The sequence below is a fragment of the Psittacula echo genome (assembly GCF_963264785.1).
Source record: "Psittacula echo genome assembly, chromosome: 6".
In the NCBI taxonomy this organism is placed as follows: domain Eukaryota; kingdom Metazoa; phylum Chordata; class Aves; order Psittaciformes; family Psittacidae; genus Psittacula; species Psittacula echo.
The window spans coordinates 6,997,669-7,014,225 of record NC_137743.1 but is presented as its reverse complement, the minus strand read 5'-3'; the positions used below and the strand labels follow the sequence as shown (position 1 = coordinate 7,014,225).

Here is a 16,557-nt window from a genome sequence, read left to right as displayed (position 1 = left end):
ATTATGGAAGCCAATGAAAAGTCAATGAGAGGGGTTCTACAAGAGTTGGTCCCAGCATTAAACACAAATATATATGAAAATTAAAAAGGGGACAAACTTTCAAGTCACTATTAGTGATGGTGACAGGTTCAACTTTTCTCCCTTCCTCATTAAATTCACCTCCCATTAATACAAGAGAAAAGTGCAACTTTGCAGCATGTTTGTTCGCATCAAGTTTTGACTCCAGAGCACATTTTGCAGTAAACAAAATACGGTCTCTGAAGTTGCAAAGTGCACAAGCTGAAGGCACAGAGTACAAACACACAGGAGAAGAGATTCAAAATACCAAGTAACAAAAAACAAAGAGAAAAGAAAAATGTGGAATTTTAAACTCCCTGACAGAAGATACATTTACATGGGACCAACTCTTAAAGGTGACCACTTTTAAACTAACAAACAAATACTGTAAAATAATGAAACTTTATTCTTATTAAGTAAAAGCTCCAGAAAATACCTTGAAGTTTAAAAACTAATACACTGACGTGTTAACTAGTTTTAAGAACGTCCTTAATATTAAGAAAAGAGTGCAAAAAAGATTCTTCCATTCTAACGCTTTTGGAAGCTGCTGATTTCGCTGCCCGTTTCCACTTTGAAAGGATCGTTTTTCAAGGTGCATTCCTCACAGAAAAAAATCACAGAACATGAACTTGTCAATAGGCTAGACCAAGGAAACATGTCTTTCAAAGTCATCCCAATTGTAGCAGCAACTGACATTATATTATATAAAGAAGAAAGTCCAAAACTCTTCTTTGAGGCATAGCTCGTGTCAGAGCTCGAGTATCAGCAGTTGCCAAAGGAGGCTCCGGATACCACCTGCGCTCCTCCAGTGTCTGTTCTGGCTAGGAATAGAAGCTGATCCAGTATATTCACTATCTGTACCCCCTGGAGCTTGCACAAGTTGATGAGCCATCTGAAATTACATTAAAAGTTCAAGAAATTCTCTTGTATTAAACTTCTACCTTATGTCCTTTACCCTCCTTCCCCCAACAGCCCAAAACCCAGCACTGACTGCAAAACATCAACAGCGTAAATAGAAGCTGGTATAACATATAAGCATCCATTCATTCATTTCAGGTTGTAATAACAGTTCATCATAAAACTGTATGACATTTTATGGTAGGAAATAAAGCAAACAGCTGAAGGCACAGGAGGAAACTTGGTGGAAAGAATGCAATAAAATTAACTGGAAATAACTACAGATATTAATCCCCAGTCTCCAAGGATATTTAATGACAATCAGGACCGTGTACTTCAATCCCAACCTGGAATGCACAGGACTAGATTCTCCCCTGGACAAGTATTTAGTCAGCACAAAAGATGGGACTTTCACTACACCCAGATAGCTGTAAGTGGAGATGCAGTCCCTGATACCTTGCCACCCCTGAGAAGCCAGAAGCCCACCACTACCTGTATGCCTAGCCTCTCAGGGACTGCAGCACACTGGAGGGCAGAGGTAGATGCATACTTACTGTAAGTTAACTCTTCTCCAGCTCTCTTGCGTGACTGGTCACCTCTAGGAAAGAAAGGGAAGAAAGGTATCTTCATGATGATGTGAACTCATTGAAGATGCTCCTGCTTGTAGCAGGGAGGGTTGGATTAGACCTTTAATGGTTCCTACCAACCCAAACCATTCAATGATTTTTATAAAGAGAAATTAGTATGAAATACCTCTGCACAACCATCAACTTTCATAGACTTCAGAATCAAAATTCAAACATAGCAGCAATAACACATGACTACAGGATTCCCAATTTACTACAACAGAAGCATAAGCTATATTTTTTGGATTTAATTAGCTCATCCTTCCGTTAAAGTCTGTTTGATTTTATAGGATAATTTTGTACAAAATTAAGATGAGGAAAATCGCTTGTATGTAGCGTGGTCTTAAGTCATGCATAAGACTGTTTTCCTTGCTTCAAACTCCTTAACCTAACTTCATAGAGGTACGCGAAGAACTCTGCATCTATCACTATAAAAAGGTATGATGATGCTGAAAACTCAACAGACTCTAAGCAAGTCTGAGCTGACAGCACTCCCTCTTCAAGGAGAAAATTTAAGTAAGTAACTATAAAGTTGTATAAACACTGGTTGACATTATTGGTCCTGAAAACCCAAAGTCGAATTCCCATTGGAAAACATGGTTTCCTTTTATTCTTATGCACACGAACTCTTAGAAGCTGGAAAATACCTATCTATCATCCTTGTGGTGATAGATATGCTATTGGATGCTGTTAAAGAAGAGAGATTCTAACGTATTTTCATCACAGTGGTTATAATTTCACATTTATCTGCTGGAAGTTGGCAGAAATTATTGGGTTTTTTCCAGTAATATGAAATGTTCTTCCCTGAAGCCACTCTTAAGGTGGCTGACCTGCTGTGCATGCCTTGATTAAGGTCCTTCACAAGAGAAATACTGCCAAGCAACTGGCCTATTCTGCAACAATAGTACTTAATAGTGTTTATAACCTGACTATTTCAACTAGAACCTGACATGTCGCTAATGCTGCCGAAGAGACCTCAATGTGTTGTGTTCCTCAAGGTTATTGCTTTACAGGGAAATGCAGCAGCAAAGACTTCACCGTTTCTGGTGCAACTGGAAAAGAACAGATGATATTTCATACTAATCTAGAAGAGAACAGACTTGGCACATTACTTGCTAAAAGAGAAAACAACCTTTTTTATGTATAAATATATATGCCTATATGTGTAGGAATATAACCTCAGACCAATGCTGAGTTATAAACAGGTTATATTTATTTACAACACAGGAAGAAATGTATTTCAAGATGCAACATGCAAAGCAAAATGTGTTTCAAACGCCACTGCAAAATGCCATGTAGCAAATATATTACCTGTGTTTCAGTTTTCTTTTACCTGTATTCTTTTAATGATGACAGACTCTAACACATTATATAACCTTCATGTTTACCAGACTGCACTGACCTCCTGACAGTACAACCATATAAATATGCTGTGCAAAATACATTCACCAGAAACTAAATGGCATCAATCAGTTATTCCACTGCAAAGGTTTAGTTTGCATTTTTATTTAATACACTGGAAGCAGTTACATAGAAACAGCAGTTGCACAAAAGCATGGGCTAGGGTGGGCCGATTTCCTAAACCTACAAGGTATACCAAAACTCTTCACATGTTCAATACCCAGAAGATGCCATACTGCATAAAGCCTGAAGGAAGAGAACTTGTAGAAATTAGACTGTGCCAACAATATGTGACACTGAAACCTTAACTAATACTTGGTTCATCCTTGTATGAATATCATCAAGCCCTAATCTCTTCTCTGTCTCCACTTCACACACAGGACAGAAACCATTTCCTATGGATTTGCAATAGTTCCAGTGCTAGAGAATTACTTTTCTGCATGAACCAGGAGTTTCTAAAGTATATTCTGAGGATCCCCCCAAGTCTTTAACAAGAGAGCACCACAGAGGCATCTAGCCTTTGCAGTGGTCAATATCCTTCTTAGCCTTCTATACAGCATCTTCCTCACAGCACCAGCCAAAGAACTTCACAGCCAGGCTAACAAGCCTGTTTTATTTTCAGGTACCCAGAGAAAAATGTTTTTGAGACTGATTATTTTTGTGGATATGGACTGTTACTGCTTGAAACTTCATTTTTAATTCTCTATGAAGCGTGAAAATGGTGAAATGCAGTTGTAAGCAGAATATTAGAAGCCACCTACTGAACTAGTAATATTGAAAGACAAAACTAAAACGTTCCTTTTTTTGTTCTGTGCACTGCATTTTTTTGTCAGCATTATAGGCCAACTCAGTTTCCAAGTCTCAAAACTTCTGTGTCTTGTGCCAGCTGCACTGCTCTTTTCAGCTCAAGCCCTTACGGCTTGTTTTCAGTGCCTTAACTCATGTGTGTGTACTTGCCAAAAACATCTTTTCCTCACTAGAAAGCCTTACAAGGAGTGAGCCTACAAAACCATTTGCATTTGAGTCAGCAGTAGAGTTTTGAAGCTCAATAATTTACCAAGCTTTGAAGAGAGATCACCTTTGAGGAAACCTACATGAGAGCATGAAATCCAGGGTACATCTTACGCTAAATATACCCACGTCCAGTGGGTGTTCAAAGTACAGGACCAGATTCTCAGCGTTGCACGGGTAACAAGAAAGATGAAGACTTATTCTCCTCATGCAGAAATGATCCCCTTGGGAACAGAGCACAATGGGTCCCCCAGATTGTTAAGACTACTGCAAAAGTGGTCCACTGCTGAGGCAAAAGCACTGTGCTTCCATCTAGGCAGTTCAATAGAACAGCACAAAGCAGCAAGCACTGGCCAGAGGGCACAATACAGGTTAGGAACATTTTCTGTTGCCTCTTTTGCTGCTTTTTCTTTCTCGCCCTCCCTAATTCAATACTTAGATGAGAAAGACTATTTAAAATAAACACCTTAACTATATAAATAGCTCTGTAAGTGGAATAAGGAGGAAGTCATCAACTGGCATTTTCAGAAACATCATGAAAAGAAGTCAGCTTATAGAAAATGAAGAGCAAAAGTAAAGGTGAACAAGGTCATAATCATACATTAGAAACAATCAAAACACAGGGAATTGTGTTTTGAATTTGTGAACTATAAGCAATCTTTTTCATGAAAACATTTCAAGACTTCCAATCATCTTTTTGATATCATCTGCAGGGTTGGCAGTGCTCAAAAAGCATGGAAAATAAGGCCATTTTCAAATACCAAGTTGTGAAGGTTATTTATTAACTCTTGAATTATTTCTTCAGTATTTTTAGGTGTATCCATTTTTATCATTTCAGCACTGTCCAGCACAATTACTACTGAAAACTAATAATTATTACCTAGTAAATCCATTCTGCATAAGCTCTCTCTGAAGTTTCTGGTCTTGAGCAGCATATTCCTGAAGCTCAGATTCCACAGCAGGCGGTAGAATATTTGGGATGAACTTAGAAAACAAAGCTGGTGCCATCTGTACCCATTCTGTAAGAAAAGGGGAAGCAACAATAAAACATGTGGAAAAGATCTTTTGGGAAAACTTTACTCCTTGACAAATGTAACTTTGCTCTATTTTAAACACATTTTAGGATCTTGAGTTTAAACAAACAAACAAACACTCCACCCAAAAAACCCCAAACCATCCCCAAACTCCACAGAAATCAAGCCTTAAAGCAGAACAAATAATCAGATGTTTACACGTAAATAAAAGAATTACTATTTGTCATCAACCTCATCATCAAAATGAAATTCAGTTCTTGCTACATCTCACAGGTCCTGTTGAGTTTCTGCACTCACCTCAATATCGTTTGATTATCAACCCACCTTGATAATCAGCTCATTTGCAACACTTCACTCTGCAAGTGTATTCACAGAGCTTACATCTCTCTTCCCAGAGCCTTCCTTCTAGAAATCACACTAATGTCACCATACAACCCTGCTTCTCCATCCCCCATTTCAAATGAATTAATGCAATTCTCTTCCAGATCTTCCAAGACTTAGATGAACACTTTTCTAATCTTCATTATGTAATATTAACCTCTACTAGTTCAGCTTCAGGATAGAAATGCGATTTAATTTCACTATACTGAACATTGCCTTACAGGAGCAAGATAGTTTACCTTAAAGTTGCTTCAAGGCTGATTATATGAAACACAGAATGAGTCAAGGATGAAAATTGGGTTTCTAGCAACTGTTCTGAGAAAAATAAATACTTCTGGAGTATTTCTGAAGCCAGCCTTCCCAGAGGTTAGAGCAGTTACCTTAAACTCCATCTTTACTTGGAAAAAAAGGGATGCTTTTAAAAACATCCACTAAGGCATATGACAAGTTTTTATCCAATTCCCACATACGTTTACTTGGTCAATGCCAAACTTCACTCTAACTGGCAAACTCAGAAAATCATCATTATTAGTGTACAGTGGGTTTAAACAAAAACCAATGCTCTAAAATCCCTCATCACAGAATCATTTAGGTTGGGAAAGACCTTTAAGATCATCAAGTCCAACCATTAACCCAGCACTGCCAAGTACACCACTAAGCCACGTCCTTAAGTGCCACATCTACACATCTTTTAAACACCTCCAGGGATGGTGACTCAACCACTTCCCTGAGAAGCCTGTTCCAATGCTCGACAACCCTTTCAGCAAAGAAATTTTTCCTAAATACCCAATCTTTGGGTTCAGCCATCCAGACAGCTTTACCCAGGGAAGAGTACACGCATCCAAACCGTGAGCAGGCAGTTTCTGCAGGAGAATGCTGTGAGAAACGGTGTCTAAGGCTTTACTGATATCCAGGTAGACAACATCCACAGCCTTTCTCTCATGCACTAAGTGGGTCACCTTGTCACAGGAGGAGACCAGGTCAGTCTAAAAGGACTTGCCTTTCATAACCCACACTGACTGGGCCTAATCACCTGGTTATACTGTACAGGAAAAAGGTACCATGTGGAATGTGTTACCTACTAAAGACCTAATGCTACTGAATCATTTAGCCAAGCTAATAAACTGACTCAGAATTCACAATATGAAATACCATGGAAGAATATTTCATGCCATTGCCAGATCATTATGAGTGAGGTGAAAAGAGTATTTCAGACTAAATCCAAGTGGGCCAACTGGCAGCCTGAGCACCTGCCCAGGCTCCAGTGTTTTCTAATGCAGGCACCACTGCTGGAGCTAGAATCAGAAGACAGTCTTTTCTGGCAACATTTGAAATCTAACAGCCTGTCAAGTACCTTCTGCCTGAAGAGAAAATATGAGAAGAGAAAGCCCATCACCACCAGCCACATCAGCATCACTTTTCCTTTTGCTCTTTACACTGCCTAAGCAGACACTTCCTAGTACTGCTCTAATACCCCAGCACATCCCACTGACCACATTTTCTGCTTTCCTTCTCCAGTTATCTGCTTGCCAGACCCATAATACATCCAATGGAGCAAGTCCCACAGAATAAGTAGAAAAGCATGGCCTCAGAGAAACTCTTGCCCCGACTGTTTCAGAATTCATCCTCAAGAACCAGCACCACCAGAGAACAGCCTTTTACATCAAGAAGTCTATTCTGTGCTCTTTTGGTTGGAATGACATTGATGTTCCTTATTTTCTCACAGGCTAAGAAGTTTAAGGAGCAGGTAACCAAAGAAAGTATGTATTGTTTAAACAATAGCTTAGAGTCAGCCACTTGGGTCTTCCCACCAGCTGTGGAAAGCAGACACACTGTAGGAACAATCTTTATACTTAAGTATCTTACAGAGATAAGACAACTATTCAAAATCCGATTAGGCGCACGGTACCAACTCAAACCAGTATCTGTTGTGTTGTGAAGTAGACAACACAACAGTGATCATCTGAAATGGAAAACTGGGAAATCACAAGTCCGTCACCTATAAGAAAACCACACTGAGCTCCTTTCAAAAGAATTATATATACACCCTTCTTTTCTTTGGTACTGAACAGTTCACAAAAATGAAATCAGTATTGCCTTAAAAATGATGGCACCATGTTCATTTTGCTGTTGTAAAAATAATTCTTGCTTACTGAAAGTGCTTTATCCATGCAATTTGTAAATGGAGGGTCTACCCCATTCCTGGCTTGCATACAAGAACTAGAGCTTCTTGTAAAGCTTTCCCATTTCTATTTTTGTATCAACTAAAGTACGAGAAACTTGTGGAAGCATTCTTTTTTTACCTGGTCGTAGTGTATACAGGCCTTTCACAATATTTGCCATGGTTGAAGGAGTTATTTGAAACGGTGTTGACTGAGCTTCCAAAAGTAAAGCTGAAATAAAATTAAGATAATTAGCAGGTTTTCTAATAAACAAATACAGGCTCTTATATATACATTTTTATATCAAAGAAAAACAGTAGTTGTGTTTTGTTATCTGATGTCCTCACAAAGGAAACAGGCAAATAACTGATAATGCTCAAAAGTAATTCAACATCACCTTTAATAGATGTATTCTGCTCAAATAATGTATGATGAAAATGGGAAATAACTTGCTTTTCATCCATGTTCAGACAGGCAGCAGGAGTCATGAGGAAAAACCAAGCAAGTGATGGCTTTAAGTATTCAGATGCAGGACTGAAGTAAACAGTTTATTTTTAGAAGCACTCTCACACTGTGTGCCGATCACCTGGAGAGCCACAAGTCCTTGCTTTACAGTACTTCTTTACTACTTTACTAACCTTGTATAGAAAACTAAGGGTGACTGGAAGTCTATAAATGAAGTGCAAGCAGTGTAAAAAACTACGTAAAAATCAAATAGGAAAAGTGGTTCTTTTAAACACAAGTGAATATTTTTATTTCATTCTTTGTATCTTCTGTAGTAAACATTGCAATAATTGCATTTTCCTCTTGTGGAAATACCTGGCAATAGCACATTTACTACTTATATTACAATATACAGGCCTTTACCCTGCCCTGTAATTTATAAGGCTTAAAAGGTTTAAATTTATATCTGAATTACAGAAACCCCAAGGAGAAAAAAAAAGAAATAAGTAAGGTTTAAACCAACTGCTGCCTTTCAATTCTTATTCCTCTACAAAGGAGTTAAGCAATAAATACACCTTTCTGTACCCATTACAGAGAGGAGAAATGACTCTTACAACTCTACTTAAAGGGCATATCTCTGTGCTTACATTGTACAGACTCTGCTTTCTAAGCTTCAGAGCATCTCCAGATCTAGCTTCAGCATCTGCCATTATAGTACCATAAAACGAAAAACAGCGTCAGAAAGAGAAGCACATGCTACTGAAGATTTAAGTGGCTCACGTAATAGGGAGATTAAAAAGCAAAGTACTTTTTCTAGTCTCCAAGTAACCAAAGTTGTTGTATTTAACTGTTGCAGATGAATTTATTTTACAAAGAACCATCTTACAAGCGCTTGCTCATTTCAGCTGAAGCCTTGAGGGGGCAAGAGCCTCTGATTTGTTTTGTAATGACTTATTTACAGCCTATTTCCTAAAGATATTTTTCGAACAGCCCCTTGGCAACCAAAAAAGTTGCAGATCATAGAATTAAAAAGGAGATAATGCTTTATCAGGAAGATAGGCAACCGTAACAGACAATCCAAAGAACGTGTGGGTATATATATATATATTTAATTAGGCTGTAGCTATTTTAGCCTAAGCTTCACCAACAAATTTGCACTGTCCAGAGAACTGTAAATTTGTTCTTCAGATATAGACATCAAATTATATCTCTAAAATACATATAACCAATTATTTAAAACAAAATAAGCCTAGGAATTAACAATGACATGGAAAGCACAAAGTCCAGAGACAGAAGTACTTGAACATTTAGTAAGAAAATTAAAGCAGCAAAGCTTCTTGAATTTAATCCTCACAAACAGAAAATTGTGCTCTCACTAGTGCCCAAGTTATAACCAGCAAGAGCAATCAAAAAATATTTCAGAAGCTACTTTATGTTAACTTTATATATAAAGGACATATTGTGGGAGAAAATAACACTACGGAGAGTTTTCTTCCCTTCCAGGTAATGGAAACCCCCACCAGTGGTCCCTTAAAATGATCAAGGTGTTGACCAACTGCATTATCTGTAGAAGCAATAGTTTAAGAGGATAGTCCATGTTTTGAGTATAGCTCATCACTACAAGCATGCAATATTACTTGTCACTTTTGTTCAGGTAATATTCACTCATGAAGCTCATTTCAATTGTGATCCTTTGAGGTCACGGGAATAGATATATTCACAATATAAAGCATGTATAATAAGCAGCCACCTATTTCTTTTCCAAATTATTGATCACATTACCTGGCATTAGAAAAGGATTTCATTATTAAAATCAGTGGAAGAATTCACCTGGAGGTCACCACATGCTACTATGCAAATTTAAATCATTCCCTGATTACAGCCAAATACAAGCATGGCATTATATTCAAAAACCATATAACTAAGTAATGGCATATATTTCCTGTTTCTCAATGAAGAAAATTGAAAGAATATTCATTAAATCATAATCCAGCCTACATTTCTCCAAAAGCTAGATATCAATACCCAATATAAGTAGCAGTTCTGCAGGATATGTCTTTTCAGAATGATTTCCATAAGAATAAGCAAGACTTCTCTCTTTGGACAGATCCAAAAAAATCTCAATTCAGGTTTATAGACAAAGATGTAAATAGATGGAAGACACAGAACTTTGCCTTCAGTTTTGCAACAAAACCTACCTAAAGGCTCATCAATCCTGGATTACTTCTTAAGAGAGAGTCACTTTAAACAGGAACAACTGAAGTTATCCCTGTTGTTATTTTACAATCTCACAAAAGACCTCCACACATCAAGGCTCTGGCTCTTGTTTTATTAGAATAATTAAGACAAAACAGAAGTTGCACTGAATACTCCCTACTCTCAGAAGCTCCAATAAAACTAAACCTCAGATGACTGATAGCTGTACCGACGCTATGACACTATCTGACCACCTCCCCAGTGCTTGTGAACTAATACTGCATTTTACAGACTTAGTAACCAATATGCTAAGAAGTTAATTAACCTGAAAACAGTCTTGAAAACAACTCATGGCAGAATCAAAGAAAAGCGTGGGTTCCCAAGATGGAATGTTTTAATTCAGAAGCATACAAAAGATGCTTTGAAATATTGTTGAACCAAGGTAAGACACAATACCCAAACAACCTCAGCATTTTTTTGAGTTATGGGGGATGAACGATATTGGAGTAAGTGAGGTATGAACCTGCAGCACTTCAGGTACTCCACAGTAACTGAGTTACTCCATTATTACACAGTAACACTGGAGAAGCTTGTCCCTCAAAGGTTTAAGCTACTTCTTAATTACAGTGGAGTACATAGGGCAAGATCTGGGACGCCGGTAATTCCAGGAACAGCAGATGACATCTCAAGTTCAAAATCACTAACTCAAAATCAGTAACTCAAGGTTCACTTGAAAAAATTAAGAGTTAACTATCCTAAAAATCCTTTTCTATCCTTCAGCATTCCTTTAAAACAGATTTATTCTGCTTGGCAGAAAACTGAAACTTTTGCATCTTAGCACACAAGATTTTTTCCTCCCTTTCCAGTAATTTAATGAACTTCAAAGTAAGATATTTTAACAAATTATACATAAGTACGGCTTAGGCAGATGTGTTCAAAGTTGTAATTATTCAGGGATGCACTTAAAGTGTATTCCCATTAAAAGCAACTCCAACAGCTTCCACAACTAAGGCATTAGTCAGCTGCTGCTCTCCAGTCTTCAGCTGAAGCAGAACTGATTGCTTAATGAAGCTGCAAAGTAGAATGAATGTATTCTGGAGATCTTTATCCCATTGTACAAACTGTGCTCTTTAGTACTTAATTCCAGTATGCAATACTTACATTATTTTGCAGAACAACAACTTTAACATTTCCACAGAACTTAAACCCTTACATAAGTAAGATATACCTGAGCTTTCCAGTACCTAAAGGGGCCGACAAGAAAGCTGGAAAGGGATGCTTTACAAGGGCAGGTAGTGACAGGACAAGGGGGAATCGCTTTAACCTGTCAGAAAGGAGATTTAGATTAGATATTAGGTAAAAATTCTTCTGTGAGGGTGCTGAGGCACTGGCACAGGGTGCCCAGAGAAGCTGTGGCTGCCTCATCCCCGGCAGTTCAAGTCCAGGTTGGACGGGGCTTGGAGCAACCTGCTCTAGTGGAAGGTGTCCCTGCCTGTGGTAGGGGGTTGGAACTGGATGAGCTTAAGGTCCCTTCCACCCAAACCGTTCTATGATTCTACTAAACACAGGGATATGCAGTAGTAATGATGAAACTGTCCCCAGTGCACAGCCAATACAAACCCGAACAGCCCAGGCTCACCTGGCAGTTCTGCCCTTTAGGAATATCATCAGACCACACGCATTCAAATCTATAGTTCAATAAATGACCTTTCTCTCAACAAAACTGCATAAGGCCCATCTGACCACACCTTGAACATGGTTCCTGCATCCCAACCTTCACTCCCAAACCCAGCCTGTGCAAAGCACTTGATAAAAAGCTGCACGTCAAAAGCTAATAGGAAGGGAACCACTATGGCTGGCATCCAAAATGCGGCTGTAGTTTTATGTTACTGTTCTGGGTTGAGGTTTTAGGGGAGGCTGGTTGGGTCTGTTCTGGGTTTATTTTTTTTTTTAGGGGGGGGGTGGTATCATTCTTTGGAGTTTTGGATTTGTTGTTTTATTATTTATCTGCTGCCTATTTTATTATTAAAAGGACAGGTCATTTTTCATTCCTTTAACCGAGATACAATTTGTACCTGTTAACTTCAACAGCCTTTTACATGAAAGCCAAACTTTCCTCTGGCTTAACCCTCACATTTGTAGTAACAAACTGCTCACGATTCCGCATTTTTCTTTTCCTTTAAATAGAACTAAAAATAGATTTTCAGCAACTGAAGTTCTTCATAAGTTTGTAATAAATTAAAATGTGGATTAGAAGAAAAAGACTTCGACGTTGTATTTATTACTAAGCATTTGCCAGTAGGAATTTCATAGAGCCACAGATTGCATTTAAAATATTCACTGCATAGCCCAAAAGCTTTATTAAGTATCTAATGAAAATGCTACAAAATAAAAATTCCAAAGTTTTCATCACATGGAAAACATCCAGTGTTGTTAGAGGAATAAATATGAAAAGCAAAGCTATAAATGCAGAAATATATACTATTGGATTTCTATAATTGGAAAATAAGGTGATATTTTTCCATTTGCAAATTTTATGTTAAGGCTTATTGAAATGGGAACATTATTCCTACTTTTTTACCAAGGAATCAGATTAAACATGACAGTCATTACTTCAGACTGTATTTTCCAATAAGAAAATGCCTTTACTTCAAAGGTGCTGCAACTTAATCAACATGAAACAAGGAAAAATAAGAAATGCAACTTCAGCTTTTTAAAACAGCCTAGTTCTTGGGTGAGAAGTTTAGTTCAGCGATAAAATTTGTGTGTAGATTATCATAGAATGGTTTGGGTTGGAAAGAACCTTAAGATCACCAAGTTCCAACCCCCCTAACACGAGCAGTGACACCTCACACTAAACCATGGCACCCAAGGCTCTGTCCAAGCCGGTCTTGAACACTGCCAGGGATGGAGCATTCACATCTTCCTTGGGCAAGCGTTATTTAAAGAATTTGAGCATATTCTATTATACTCAGTAACAATACATACTGTTTCCAATATGGTTACAATACAATTACTTAGTGCTTAGCTGACAAATTATAACCAGCACTTCAATATGAGTGGTATCACCCTTAAACTGGTCAGCTTGTCATTCTTGATTACTCCATCAGGTCTACATATAGATTAATAGCTACACAAGGTACATCCCACATAGCCCTTGAGAGTGTGGGGGGAACTGCTGAGGTCTAAGAATAGACTGACATTAAAGTGACAATTCAGTGTTTCAAAGGAAGAGGAATGGTCGATGCAGCATTCCACAAGAGTCCCCATATGCTAGAAAAGAACTGGAACATGATGCACTGGATCTTCACTATCAGTTATCTGTGTCTACCAATATTTGGAAGGAAGACAGGAAGAAAGGAAAACATTTTTTAGGGTTAAAACTGGGAACTGGAAGTGAAGCCAATAACATTCACCTATTTGTCTACATAGAATAAGCCAGAAATTAAACACTGACCGAATTCACAATCCTGTAGATGCATAAAAATCTTTTAAATGTAACTTTAACAAAGAACTCTACAATAAATGTATCCCTTCCCTACATCTAGAAAAGGACCCTTTATGCTACAAAACCCTCTTTCTCCCCTTCCCCAAACATTTAATGTCTCAAGCTGGTATTTCAATAGCTTTATAGCTGTGGAAAAAGAGTAAAATAGCTTTTTGTTGTAGAGAAATTCTAACAGAAGTCACTCCCGTTTAGTCTGGTACAAATACACTGGAATGAATCAGAACTTCCTACTGCTCTGCTACCTTGCTTCATTTCTATGGCCCTCAGGAAGCAATCTTCTAATATCATTTTACCTATCCAGACACATAGGCTGATTCTAAAGACAAAGAGCAAGGCATTGCACTGGCAAGTAAATTTGCCTTTTGAATTATTTTAAAAGAGATCTATGGTTTTCTTTTTCTGTACCATTCTTAAAAGCAAGAAATACCTTTATGAAGGTAAAGTAAGGTTATGCAGATTTTTTTTCCCCTATCCTGATTTTGCACATTTGAAGGAAGAAAAGCAAGCAAAACAGTGTATAAGGGCTGAGTAACACCCAATGTATTACAGAAGGAAAGAGCCTCAGCAATCAGATGGGACTTTTTGATTAACAACATACTGCTTCTGCCATCACAGCAGTCACTCTGCATCTCAAAGAAAAAAGGAATGGTGATTTCAAATGCTTAAGGGCAGATTCTCTATTAATGCTTTAGTTCAGATTCGAAATGTGCTTTTGAAGCAAATTCACTGATCATCCCCATTTACAGCTCCTTGGTTTGCATGACAGAGCTGCCTTGGAGCATATTAACTTCATTCCTTTTGGGCAAGATTAAACCAGATGTGCTCAAACTCCTACCTGGCATTCTGTCCACAGGACCAGACATTAGCAAGTGTGAAATAAAACTCTCCCAAACACACGTAAAGGTGAATACTGCGTCCTCAACAACACACAGGTGTTTCATACTGTGTTCCCTTTATACCACACCACTTATTAATGTAGATATAGCCTAAACCATGCAAGGAAACCTTCGGCTCTTCCCTACAGGACAAATACGTTCCAAGATACAAACCCATGGTCATCAAACTTCAGCTGCAACAAAGCTATAATAATGCTCTATGCATTTTTGTCAAGACCAAGACACAGGGCTACACTGACTTTGGATCCAATATGGTACAGCCATTAAAGAACAAGTTCAATTATGAAGCTAACTGCTATTTCCTTAGGAAACATAAGCATTGGATCGATAAGGTAGAAAGAAGCACAAATAACAACTTCTTGAATGTAAATCCAGAAGAGCAGCACACAGAAAGGGTAAGGGCAATACCTTCTTTAAGCAGCTGAAAAATAATGAGTGTTCTCAGCCTCGGCAGGGGATTTTCTCTGCAGTTTGCGCATCAGGGCAGTAACAGGTTGCTTCTCATATGCAGATTATTTGAGATAGATGTCAAAATAGAGGGGAGGAAAAAGAAACGCCAGCTCAAGCAGGGAAAAAGTCAGTCCAATCCATCTTTTTCTTGTCTATCTCTGCCAAAGGGTGAGGCACAGCAAGTGAATAAAAAACCCAACACATCAAAAGAAACCCTGTGTTCTTTATTGTAGCTGTACAACCAGGCCATGAACCTGCCATCAATCATAGCCTTTTGCACCACTGCTCTTCTGAGGTAGTCACAAGAGCTAGATAAGGAATTTATGAACAATAGGCACTATGTCATAGCTGTACAGAGCCAAAGAGATAAGGGTCCCTCGCTCCACTGACATCAACAGGTTTCTGGAGGTCAACACAGCAAAACACATCAGCTAAATACGTAGCTCTCCTGCTTACCCACTGCACAAGCAACAGGAAACATGCTGCCTGGTACATTTATCGACTCTAACAGCTATAACTAGATTCATTCTCTGTAATTTTGTATTAGATTTGTACTTGCTGCAAGCAACGAGGACAGCTGGACAATTTCATCCTTAGGAAGCTGTTAGCAGCCTTTTCCAGCTTTCAAGTTAACTTTTCTGGTCCTTTTCAGAAAGCACTGACACAGTGGAAATTCCTCTCCTGACATCTGTCTTACATAAGAATCTTCAGACAAAAGCTTTTCCCAGTAAGCTATTAGAAACTGCTTATGTAAGAGAATAGGCTGTGAGTCCTCCTTCTCCTCCAGGCTTTTTACAATGAAATTTTTCTTGGAAAACCATGAAAATCGGTATTTTTTGTGAATATAAGAAGAAGGGATTTCATAGGTACACTGCGAACAGAAGACAGCCTAGGGACAAGGTAGGCCCCTCTCCAGAAGCTATCAGGAGAACTGGCTACCCGGGATTTGGAGAAGGCTGAGGTTCTTAGTGACTGTTTTGCCTCAGTCTTCACTGGCAAATGTTCTGGCTGCACCACCCAAGTCTTGGAAGGTGAACGCAGGGACTGTGAGAATGATGACCCTAGACCCACTGTAGGAGAGGATCTGGTTAGAGACATTCTTAAGAACCTGAATGTACACAAGTCCATGGGACTTGATGAAATCCATCCGCGGGTCCTGAAGGAGCTGGTGAATGAAGTTGCTAAGCCACTGGCCATCATATTTGAAAAAATCATGGCAGTCAGGTGAAGTTCCCAAAGACTGGAAAAAGGGAAATATAACCCCCATTTTCAAGAAGGGGAAAATGGATGACCTGGGGAATTACAGACCAGTCAGTCTCACCTCTGTGCCTGGCAAACTCTTGGAGCAGATTCTCCTGGAAGGCATGCTAAGGCACATGAAAAACAACAAGGTGCTTGGTCACAGCCAGCATGGCTTCACTAAGGGGAAATCCTGCCTGACCAGTTTGGTGGCCTTCTATGATGGGGCTACAGAACTGATGGACAGGGGCAGAG

The 16,557-nt window shown here is 38.7% G+C and overlaps 1 protein-coding gene across 2 annotated transcripts in view; it reads right to left on the bottom strand.

Annotated features, from left to right (window-relative positions):
* Window positions 1-443: 443 nt before the first annotated feature.
* CACUL1 (CDK2 associated cullin domain 1) overlaps window positions 444-16,557 on the bottom strand; it is a 49,618-nt gene continuing 33,504 nt past the window's right edge. Inside the window, exons 6-10 of one of the 2 annotated variants that reach the window (XR_013957197.1) lie at window positions 7,711-7,800; window positions 4,873-5,011; window positions 2,531-2,632; window positions 1,509-1,552; window positions 926-949 (exon numbers count right to left, since the gene is read on the bottom strand). Coding sequence is in view for 1 of the 2 variants with exons in the window: in XM_080620925.1 (XP_080477051.1) it covers window positions 909-949; window positions 1,509-1,552; window positions 4,873-5,011; window positions 7,711-7,800 (314 nt within the window). In the remaining variant the exon portion in view is untranslated. Of the gene's footprint in view, window positions 950-1,508; window positions 1,553-2,530; window positions 2,633-4,872; window positions 5,012-7,710; window positions 7,801-16,557 lie in introns of both variants that reach the window. The other variant, XM_080620925.1, reaches the window with a different exon arrangement.